General features: G+C 34.8%; 1 protein-coding gene across 1 annotated transcript in view; it reads right to left on the bottom strand.

Annotated features, from left to right (window-relative positions):
• Ythdc2 (YTH N6-methyladenosine RNA binding protein C2) overlaps positions 1-12,456 on the bottom strand; it is a 53,362-nt gene that overhangs the window by 21,983 nt on the left and 18,923 nt on the right. Inside the window, exons 11-17 of the mRNA XM_051201156.1 lie at positions 7,423-7,549; positions 7,105-7,170; positions 5,039-5,217; positions 4,725-4,821; positions 4,556-4,643; positions 4,392-4,472; positions 2,301-2,383 (exon numbers count right to left, since the gene is read on the bottom strand). Coding sequence (XP_051057113.1) covers positions 2,301-2,383; positions 4,392-4,472; positions 4,556-4,643; positions 4,725-4,821; positions 5,039-5,217; positions 7,105-7,170; positions 7,423-7,549 — 721 coding nt within the window. The remainder of the gene's footprint in view (positions 1-2,300; positions 2,384-4,391; positions 4,473-4,555; positions 4,644-4,724; positions 4,822-5,038; positions 5,218-7,104; positions 7,171-7,422; positions 7,550-12,456) is intronic.

Below are 12,456 nucleotides of genomic sequence, written 5' to 3'. Positions count from 1 at the left end.
GTTGCCAACCAATATGCATGGAAAATACAACTAAGATTTACTCTGATTTCTGACCTATAATAATATACAATTAATATTATAAATCAACTCAATGTATCAAGAACATTTTGTAATAAAGAGAGCAGCCTGACATAATTATAACAATGTCTGAGTCTATGGAGTTATACAGCACAGAAATCATGCCTTAAAGCCTTAAATATACAAGATATCTTTTCTTTTGGTAGTTTTGAGTCAGGACACACTACACAGTTCAGTTTGTCCTTGAGCTAGCAATCCTTTTGTCCATATCTTCCACCTGCTGCCATTGCAGGAGTGGTCATGTAACTATACCTGAACATTCCACTATTGATGGACACTACCAGTTCCCAGATCTTCAATTATAATATTGAAAGAACAATCTTAAAAACATCTTCACATACATGTAATAAGTAAAATTAGGATATACTGTAAGACATGGATTACATAGTAAAGCAGAGACTTAGAAGTATTTTTAATTTAGCCTCTGAAGAATTCATACCAATATACATTCCCATTAGCAAAATATCTGAGCCAATATTTTTGCCTCTATGTTCTACATTCTATAAAACAAGTTCATTAGTCTCAGACTAATAAAGAAAAATCATAGTACTTCATTAATTTGCATTTATTTTGGTACATATGAGGTGAAAATGTTTTTGAAACTGTTCTTTGCAATATTATGATAAAGGATCTAGGACCTGGGTAGTGTTCCTCAATAGTGAATGTTCAGACACAGTTATCCCACTCCTGCAATGGCAGCAGCTGGGAGATACAGATGAAAGGATTTCGCTCTAGGACAATATGTGAAGCAATGCATTAGCAGGACATGTACAGTATCTATTTTGATAAACTATTTTGACCTTTACTAAAAATATTTTGATTATAAGGATTTTATTTGTATACTAAAGAAATTATTCCTTTGTCCTATATTTTAAATGTTCATAATTTTTGCTTCCTCTAAACATCTTTTATCTTAGCATGAATTACACAATAATTTCAATTTTGTTTTAAATTTTTATTAGTTGAGTTTCATTTAATGTTTTTTGACCACACACACACACACACACACACACACACACACACACACACAGTTTCTCAGATCCATTTCCACTACCCTGTCTACCCAACCTTGTTTAAAAAAAACAAAAACAAAAAAACTTTCAAGATCAATTTGTGCTGTCCAAATAGTTTCAGATGTCTCATCTTCCACCAACACATGGTAAACTTAGTAGAAGCTACACGCTTCAAGAAAACTATCTCCCTCTCCCAGCAGCTAACAACTGTCAATAGTTCCACAGATACAAGCGAGATATGTGCTTTAACTCCCATCCTCTCCCTTCATGCTGGGATTTGGTCTCATATGGGCTTGCAAAATAGCCTACATTTTTATTTATTTTTCTTATTTTACATATCGATCCCAGTTCCCTCTCTGTCCATCGATCCCAGTTCCCTCTCTGTCCATCCTTCCCTCTCTTCTACCCTCCCATGCCCCCCAACCACCCTCCCATCTCATCCACCCCCCACACTCCACATGTAGGGTGATGCCTTCCTGGATGGGTCATCTAAATCTGTCAAGTCATTTAGAGTTGGGACTAGACCTTCTCTCCTGTCTCTAGGTTAAAGGAATATCCCTCCATGGGGAATGTGCTCCCAAAGTCCTTTTCTGCACCAGGGATACATCCTGGTTCCATTGTCAGAGATCCCTTAGACTGCCCAGGCCTTCTAACTGTTCAGAGGGTCTGAGTCAGTTCAATGCTGGATTTCCATCTATCAGTCTGGGGGGCCCATTAGCTCCTCCTTGTTCGGGTCAGCTGTCTCTGTGGGTTTCTGTAGCCTGGTCGTGTCTTCCCTCTCTGCACTGGATTCCAGTTCGGAAAATAGCCTAAATTTAACTTTTGAAAAAGTATCAGTGAGATGGTGCAGGGGTTAAAGGCACTTGTCACCAAGCCCAAAACCTTAGTTCTATTCTCAGGAACCACATGGTAGAAGGGAAAACCAATTCTTGAAAGGTATCCTTTGAATGCCACATGTGTGCCATAGCCTCCCCTGCCACATACAAAATAAATAAATTTAAAATAAATTTAAATCTTTTTAGTTAATTAATTTTAAAGTACTGAAACAATTTGCTTGGCAAAGAGAGTATAAAATTAAAACTAACATGAAGCTCACATATAAAAGGAAAAATAAACTATAAATATATAATACATGATAATATTACTAACTCACAGGCAATGAAATGAATATACATTATGCATGTAATTATAACATAAAATGTACATTACCTGCCTTTCCGCTGTATGGCACTAGCTTTGGAAATCCATACCATTTTTAACATTGTAACAAAATTTAGTGCATCAAAGGATTTCTGTAATGTATAAATCATCTTTATGTTACAACATGATTGGTACTAAAGAGGAAATAGATATTATCAACATATTTTAACATGCCAAGTTAAATATAAATCTCCCTCTTGATTAATTAGAAGAAATGGATTCTTTTTTGTTTGTTTGTTTTTATTTTCTTGTTTTTAAATCCTAACCAAAGCTTCCCCTCCCTCCCCTTTTCCCAATCTCCTCACCTCTTCTCCCCAACCTGTCCACCCCTTCTCTGCTGAAGAAACTGATTCTTAAAAACTCAGATTTGCTGGTTATAAATGCTGTGCTTTATGGAACTGTCTTCAGTTCTCTCCTACAATTTAATAACAACTGATTCTCACAAGACACCAAGACTTTATCACAACATCAATATGGCTGCCTAGACATGACCAGAACAAGGATGACACCAATGGATATCCTAACATGAAAGAGGCAAAGCTTGCAGGGTCTCAACCCTAGAGAAAGAACTACAGGCAACTGGGGAATGCTGAGAGCAGAAGAAATAGTCTTTCTTGAGCAAAACTACACCAGTTAGTTATCCAATATCAAGTGATCAGTCCTGAGATCACATGAATACAGGTTATATTATACACATGGAGCAAGCTAGATTTATATATTTAGGAATATAGTATAAATAAATAACAAAGAAAAAGAGGACATCCATTTTAATTAGCAAGAGAGAAACAAAGGATCAGAGGGAGATAAGAGAGGGAATGATGCTATTATTCTGTCAAAAAATAAAAATAATTATAAAAAACAAAACAGTATAAAATGCAAAAATAGGATTCTCTGGTGATTATTTTCTATCACATTCACATCATTCTAAGCACTAGGAATGACTAGAAAAAAAACATTTACCAAAATATTTCTCAAGGAGTAAAGCTTGAGTAATAATTACCAAACTAAACACCTCAAAGTAAAGTATTTTTAGCCCTTGCTACTTAACATCCTACTTAGTTACCAAGAAATTAATCTTCCCTGAATGTCTCAAAGGAAAATATAATCATTACTAACACTAGACTTCCTCAAAAAGCCTGAAGTGGAAATCTGTCATAGAGGAAATGGTTTTAAATACATTTCTAAGCAGAATATATACTTCAAGCATTCAGTGCTCTTGCTTTGCATAAAATTAGTTATACAGAACACTTATAAATGTATTCTCTAATAGGTTTAGTCTTCCTTGAGAAACAATTATCTCTATCATTTGATCTACAAAAAGTTAATGGCACTGGGAATTATGTTGATACTAAAAGGAAACGAATATTATCCCTTATTTATTAGAGAAGAAAAATATTTGTAAAGGGCCCAGGAGTAAAGAGTTTATGCTTTGAGGTCTCTATTGCAATTTACGAAAGGCTACAGTTGTATGAAAGCATCAACAGACAGTAGATGAAAGAATAGGAAAAAAAACTCGTTTTTGCACAAAGCCAGGTAGTGATTTGCATTGCTGGCTAAATGTGGTGATGTTCAACCTAATTTATGTCTGTTGGTTTTGTATGCGTGTGTCTGTGAATGTGTAAATGTGCATCTGGAAGCCCAATTTTACAGCACACATCTTTCTCAATTTCTAGGATTTTGTTTTCCTTTGTTAATCAAGGTTCTCTTTATCTAAATGCCTATAAATACTATATGTGAGACATTAGCTTCTATCAATGGACAAAAGGGATACAACCCATCCACACATATAAGAGGAAAACATACAATATGTAATCAAATTGCCACAATGTGACAAATTTTTATTGTGTTGTTACTTAAACTCTTTATTTTCTTACTAATAGTTAGTAAATAGCAGTGAATCTTCTTGTCTAATTTGTTGGAACACCAAAATATATTCCACATACTAAAAATAAGGTAGAATAGTTTAGTGAAACAAAATTTATTGTGCTAAATTCATCTATAAAGAAATTTGCAACTAAAATGACGTCTTTTATTATAATAGCTGTTGGAATGGAACTCAATCTTCTTCATTTGGTACAAATATACCTTATTCATACATACCTCTTTCACTTTACCAGAATCAATAACAAACACAACATCATTGACAGTGATACTTGTTTCAGCAATATTGGTGGAAAGAATCTGCAATGGAATGTTATTTTATTAGTATGAAAATAGATCAATGAATAACAAAAACAGAACATAAAAGATCTTATGATGCTTACTATTTTTCGGACACCTGCAGGTGGATTTTTTAATACCTTCTTTTGATCAGATGTCTGCATATTTGAATGAAGCATAAAGACTTGATATCTGTTTATAATTAAAAAGAGAAAATGAACTATAGAACTTGTCTGTTAGTTTAAGCAGCAAGTACAAAGCTTTATAGCTTACCTATGTGTATTGTCAGCAAACCGCTTGTCATCAAACAGGATACGATCCCTCAAACCAACAATTTCATCATATCCAGGTAGAAAAATTAATATTGCACCTTGGAGAAGAATATTTTTAGTATTTAATCTTGTGAAATCAGACACAATCAACAAAACTAATTACAAAGAATAATATGATGTGATTTTACACATTGGTACATGATTATAAAAGAACTACTACTCACATATTACTACCAATTGAATTACAGAAAAACCTGACAACTAAATGTTAATTTTTCAACACAGTTTACTCCAATTCTTTCAGACAATACTTACCAGCATCACAGCTATGGCAGATATTGTATAGAAGATGCATGATCAAATCTAAGTCTACTTTTTCATCATCAAAACTATGATGGTAAGCTTTCAGCAGCTCTCTGTCTTCTGCACTGAGGTCATTTCCATTTGTTTGCACCAAAGAACTTTCATCTAGATTTCCAAATTCCAATGAAGCACTAAGAAAAATACCAAGTCAGTTTTTATTTAAAAGAGAAACACTTAAAGACTAAGGTTTCCCATTATTTCCTCTGAATTTCCCATATGCCCTAAGGAAAGTGTCCCTTAATGTACAATCTATAGTTAATTTCTGTGTTGGTTGCAAGCATCTTTTTAAAGTTAAAATTTGAGAAGTGATAAATTTCATGAGAAAAATCACAGTCTGAAGATACTTTATCAAAAAAATTCACTAATGACTTAGAAATATATCAAAATACTTAGCATCATCTGTCACTAAGGAAATATACATCAAAACCACAATGGCACTATTCCACAATCAAAAGGAAGGCTATGGTCAAAAAGATAGTTAAGTGATGGGGATGGTGAAGAAATACCACAACGTTCCTAGAATGATTATAGACTAGTACAGTAATTTGGGGACACTGTGGCAGTTCTCTGAAATACAATGTTTACTTCATCCCCTAGCAATTCCACTCCTAGGTACAGATGGAAGAGAAATGGAAATAGACGGGTGGGTAGATAGATAAACCGATAAATAGATAGGTAGGGAGGTAAGTAGATTGATAGAAAGGAAGAAGGAAGAAGGAAGGAAGGAAGGAAGGAAGGAAAGAAGGAAAGAAAGAAAGAAGAAAGGAAGGAAGGAAAGAAGGAAAGGAAAGAAGATAGAGTTAGGTAACTGCATTAACTGTCAATTTAAAGATCTGTGTTCATATTCATAATAGCCAAGAGTGAAAATAACCCAAATATTGATAATTGACAAATGCATAAACTATGGCATATCAACAGAAGGGAATACTGGTTGGAAATAAAACACATAAACTTTGAAGTAAGTAAAAGAAAAGAGAAAGTTACAAAAGACTATATTATATGGCACTATTACATAAAATGCCCAGAACAAAGTTATAGAAAGAGGAAACCAATTAACAGCTATCCTAAGAACTGGGAGAGTTAAATGAAAAAGAAAGTAAGTACTGATGGCACCATTTTTTATATGTGAAAAAAATCTTCTAATACTGACTGTGTAACACTGTGAACATTAAAATAATGCACTGAAATGTGAATCATATTGTATATGCAATATTTCAATAAAACTTTATTTTACAAAAATAGCATTATATTTTTCTTAATAGATTATTTATAATTGCTTAATATTATAAACAATGATGATGATGATAATACCTCTATTTATAATTCTATACTTAAACATATTACTTATGTGGTTTTTCAAAAGTCAAAATCTGGATAAATTACTGAAATAATTTGCTTCTTCGTTATATGTATAAAAATATTAACAATAGCTATCATTAAAAATTATTGATGTGCCTTTTAGGAAGTCAGTTTTGCTCAGGTCTCCTCAGTGCAGTGCTCAAATACAAAAAGTAAACAAACAAGATTGTTTCCAATAGGGGAAATACAACTTTTTAAGTGAAGTATTTTGAATCTCCAGTTTTGTTTAAAATTATTTTATTGCTTCAAGTCAACAAATAAATGAACACATATTTTTGTTTAAAGATGTAAGATTTCACTAATAGTTTCAATAATCTAGCAAACATAATAAACTTGAATATATATGACTTTCTTAGAAGGGTCCTAGAGCTCAAAGTCTGGTCCTTATTCTTGCCCAGTAAGTACATGACTGAGTCATCTCCCCATTCTCAACACACCACATTTAAGTAGAAATCTCCCTTCCAATTTTTCAAAATGTTTAAAGAGGTAAATATAGTACAATATTCCTTATTAACAATCTGAGGAAAATTATTTTATAATTACAAAAATAAATCTGTGGGTAAAAGACTATAAGTAGCTTACCTATTACAGAATCTATGATTTACATGGCTAAGATTTTTGAAAAAATAGATTTAATTTTAAATAGTGTAAGGTTTTACCTATAAGATTCTAGAAGATCCACAATTTCAGTCTGTCCAAAGTGCTTAGCCCAATCTAAAGCCATCCTATAAAATTCAAAGATATCAAACTGAGAAATAATTTGTAAATTTGCAATTACAAATTTCAAATTACAATTTCAAATTATAAATGTTTCAAAATTACATGACCAGTCAGTCAAACTTATTTATTTACTCATTAGAGATGCACTTATAATTATTATATAATAAACTTTAAAATAGGGATAATCGTAAGAATTTTTAAAAAGGTATGTGCAACTATATCATGACATACAAAGAATAGATACAATCTAAAATTACCAGCCATTTGATGCTTTACTGTGGACATTGGCTCCCATACTAATTAACTGCTCTACTTGGCTTGTAAAACCCCGTCCTGCAGCAACCATCAGAGCTGTTGCACTGGTCTCACTATGCCTATAATCAACTAAAAGAAGAAAAAGATGAAATGTTAAATGTCCAAATTTTAAAGACCTTCATTGTTTCAATTAAGTAGCAGAACTAACTTAACTAACCTGGGACTTGTTCCTTCATTTTAAATGACAGCAATATTATTTAATCTTTAACTATGCCATTCAAAAAGAAATCCAAGATGCTCTTGTATAAACAGGGTAGAATAAAGACTATCTTTGAAGGGATAAGAAAAAGATTTACTCTATAATTAAGAAAAAAGCTATTGACTTGCAGAACATTTATATAATAATTTTTAATCTACATGTTGCCATGTCCACTCAATAACAAAATATATAAAGAATTTAAAAGTTAATTTTTCATCAATAACTAGCAATAAATGCTTTAAGACTTCAGGCAAATTTTTAAATTTTTTTCTTCATATGACTTAAGACACTATAATACTAAACTCAAGGAAATAAAGGAAATAAAAACTCAGGAAGAGTTGGATGACCATTATCAAAATAATCTAGTTAATCAACAGAAAAACCAAAGAAGACAGTCAAGAGTCATTGTTAGGTATTTAAAATACTTTATCAATATTTTAAAGCAGTACTTTCAAAGCAGATTTTAAATCTATAAACTTTCACATAAGATTACTAAATTATGCAGAATGCTGAAATAATGGAAAAAACAGATATGAGAAAATATATCTGTTTCAAAACAAAATTATTTCTTGAAATAATTTTGTAAAAACATGGTGAATTTTAAAAATGTATATCAATAGAGGCCAACATTTACAATGAACAAGAAATCCTAAAAGGTCATTTTAATGAAGAGCTCTGTTGACTAGTTGATGTACAGGATTATGACTTAATAACCACACCCAAATATTAACCTAAATTCTGTTACCAAATTAGTTGACCCAGCCTCACTAAATTAATAAACCAAGAAAGCTCATAACATAAGGAACGGGACTTTTTAAAAATTGTTTTTAAAACAGGACAAATCTACCTATAAGATGAAATCCTTGAGGAATAAAAGGCATTTTTTACACTTAAAATAATTCAAAACAACAAATACAAAACAGAAGTAAATGTAATGAATTTCCATGTTTAAAACATGAACTGGAATTTTCAGAAACACTATGACTCAGCAAGGCAGTGCAGTAGGTTTGATTAATATATATAAAAATAGTAATTAAAATTAATATATGTAAAAATAGTAATTAAAAAAGAATAAAAACTTTTAAGCTCAGAACATGTGCCTTTATTTTTTTTTTTTACATTTATTTACTTATTTATTGAAAGACACATGGCATGGCACTGGTGTGAAGATCAGAGGATAACATGGGAGGAGTCAGTTCGCTCCTTCAACCATGTGGTCTTGGATCAAACTCACATCCTTTGGGCTTACAGGAAGGCCCTTTATCCACTGAGCCATCTCCTCAGTCCCTGCTATACACTTCTTGAAAGAGTTCATAAGCTAAAATATATCCAAAAGTGGTACAAACCAGGAAACTGAGGGACTAGATCACATGTTATGCTAGAAAATATCCAACAAAGAAAAAGTGGTGAAATAAAACAAGAATGGTCAGTTGAAAAAAGCTGAAAAGGAAAAACTCTCTGTCATACATAAACACATCCTAAATCTCTTATCACACCAGAAGCAGAAAAGGACGGAAGGTATGCATGTGAGAAACATATGTCGATTCAATATATTAACAGACAATTGAAAAACACCCTCAAGTAAGAATACTGCAAAGTGTGGTGATGTCCATATTTAATTCCAGAACTTAGAAAGATAAGGTAGGAAGATCACCAGTGTAAAGCCAGGCTGTTTTACAAAGCCAGTTCCTCTTCAATAAGCAAATACACAAGAAAAAAGAAGAAAGGAAAAGACAGGGGCAAGAAGCTTCCTGTCACCTTCCATATTAGACATGGGCATTTGGTAAAAATGATTAAAGGTAGGGTCCCCCTCAACTGAAGAATGGATAAAGATGTGGCACATCTACACAATGAAATACTACCCTGAAGAAAAAAAAAATAATAATGGAATCTTAAAATTTGCAGGCCAAGTGGATGGAACTTGAAGAAACCATCCTGATGAGAGGAACATGGTATACTCACTCATATATGGATTTTAGACCTAGAGCAAAGGATCACCAGCCTATAATTCACACCGCCAGAGGAACTAGGATACAAGGTGTATTCTAAGAGATTCATATAAGGTCCCTCACAGAAGGGGGAAGGGACAAGTCCCCCAGAGTACATGGGAAGTGGTGGTGGGGGCAGTGAATGGAGACAGAACTAGGAGAAAGAGAGGGGGAGGAGAGGAAAGCACATGCGACTAGGAAGATTGAGTCAGGGTAGGAATAGAAGACAGAAGAGAGAGAGAGAGAGAGAGAGAGAGAGAGAGAGAGAGAGAGAGAGAGAGAGAGAGAGAGAGAGAGAGAAAACAAACATAAAAGAGGGAGCCATTATTGGTTTGAAGAGAAACTGAAACTAAAGAAAGGTCTAGAGACCTACAAGACTGCCACCAACTAACAATTTGAGCAACCGTGGAAAGGCTACTGTAAATGCCCTTCCTGGACAGTGAGATCAACAACTAACTTATCCACCATCATGGAGCCCTCATCTAGTACCTGTCAGAAACAGAAGCAAACACCCATAACTAAACACTGAGTCTAACTAGAATCCAGATGCAGAGAGAGAGGACAAGACCAGGTTGCAGAAACACATAGAGACAGCTTGCCTGAACAAGGAGGAGCTAACCGGCCCACTAAACTGATAGCTGGGAATCCAGCATGGAACTGACTCAGACTCCCTGAACATGGGTCTCAGCTAGAAGGACTGAGCAGTCTAAGGGACCTCAGACAGTGGAACCAGGATATATTCCTGGTGCACAAAAGAACCTTGCAGACACATCCCCTATGGAGGGAGACTCCCTTAACCTATAGACAGGAGAGAAGTCCTAGTCCCTACTTCAATTGACAGATTTACATGACCCCACCTGGATGACATTGGAATGGGAGTGGGGGGATGGGAGGGGAGGATGGTCAGGGTGCATGTGAGGTGGGGAGAGGGTAACAGGGAGGGAGGAAGGGAGAGAGGGAGGAAGGAAGGGAGAGAGAGGGAGGGAGAGGGAACTGGGATCAACATGTAAAATAAAAATAAATAAATAAAAAATAATAAAGGTAGGATCATTGAACAAATATTTGATCACCTATTGTGAACCCTGTGAACCAAGAGAAGAGTAAAGCAGATAAGGCTTCTGCCCTCACAAAGGTTACATTCCAGTGTAAGATGAGTAGTGAACAACAGCAACAGCAGCAACAATGATAAATGACAAATGACCAAAATCAATTTTAAAAAAAGCAGATTAACAAGATAGTAAGAAAAGGGTACAGTTTTATTTACCAGAAAAGGCCTCTATGAGAGGCAATAATAACCAGAGGCCTAGATGAAAGAGGCCACTGTCAGATTCTGAAGTCAGGATTCCACATAAAACTAAAAGAAAAATAATAAAGGCTGAGAGACAGGAATGTATCAGCACATAAAAGAAAATCAGGTCCAGTGAAAAAGCTTAGTAGGGAAAGATTGCCTACCCGGCCTGAGCTGAAAACTAAGATTCATTCCTAGAACTCATATGGAGGTAGGAAAGATCCAACTCCTGCAAGTCATTATTGACCTTCACACATAACCCAGGGCACATGTGCCACCAAATACACGCATAAATGAACTATATAAAATGTAGTAAAAATATTAACAAGAAAGCAACAGTGCACAAAAAGGAGAGTGGTGGCAAGTAAGGCTGGGAAGGCAGCAGAAGCCTCTGGATCAGCTACTTTTCACTCACTATGATCCAGCACCTGACAGGGAGCAAGTTAAGGGAACAGAGGTTTATTCTGGTTCATGGCTTGTGAGTTGACAGCCCATCCTGGAGGTGAGGACTTGGCAATGGCAGTGGCTGATGGGTGTGGTGGCAGAAGCATGAGACCACTTGCTTACACCTTACAGATCAGAAAACAGCACCACAGGAGGCAGGGCTGCCCTATAAAAGCCTCAAGGCCCACCCACAGTTGTCCACTCCCTCCAGCAAATTCTGCCTCCTAAAGCTTCCAACTGTCTTGAGGAAGCGCTACAAGCAGGAACCAAGTGTTCAAATACATGGGCCTACAGGGGACATTTCACATTTAAAGCCACCACAGATCCAGCCATAGAAAGGACTTTTTTTCCCTTCACAGTATAAACAGAAGCAAGGGAAGAGAAGGTCAGTGGGATTTTTGTAAAGATAATCTGATCCCTCTAAGGAAAACAGAACACATTAATCAAAAAGAATAGTTGGTGGATTACTACAACAATCACAGGACAACATTAAAAAGTAAATTTAAAAGATTAGGGGTCCTTTAAAATAGATACCTAAAGAATCCTATGATAAATACACTAACAAACAGGAATGTAGGGAGAAAAGGGTTTTTCATTTAGTTTACAATTCTAGGCTATAGTCCATCAGTTTGAGGAAGTCAAGGCAGGAACTTAAGAGATTCAGTAAATAACAGAAAGAAATGAAAACAAATGTTACTTTTTATTTGTTCTCAGTTTGAATTCTCCACTCTTACATAGGTGATGTCCCCATCCCCACTCCAAGCCCACAGTGGGCTGGGTCTTCCCATATCAATTATGGCAACCCTCCCATAAACCAGCCCAATGTAAACAATCACTCTCTTCCCAAGAGACTGTCAAGCTGACAATTAAGGCTAACCATCACAGCCATTAACAGATGAGAGCCACCTAAGGAGCAGATGTAAACAAAAAAAAATTAAATGAAAGCATTAGGATTGAGGCCCATGGACCTGAACATGAGAAGAGGGGGAGGAAAATTTTCTGCCAGGAAAACCAAGAATTAATAGAGTGAAAAAAGAAAAAAATGCCAAGAAAATGT

This window comes from Phodopus roborovskii, unplaced genomic scaffold (assembly GCF_943737965.1).
Source record: "Phodopus roborovskii unplaced genomic scaffold, PHOROB, whole genome shotgun sequence".
Taxonomy (NCBI): domain Eukaryota; kingdom Metazoa; phylum Chordata; class Mammalia; order Rodentia; family Cricetidae; genus Phodopus; species Phodopus roborovskii.
The sequence above is the reverse complement of the archived record's forward strand: the minus strand, read 5'-3'. Positions and strand labels throughout refer to the sequence as shown.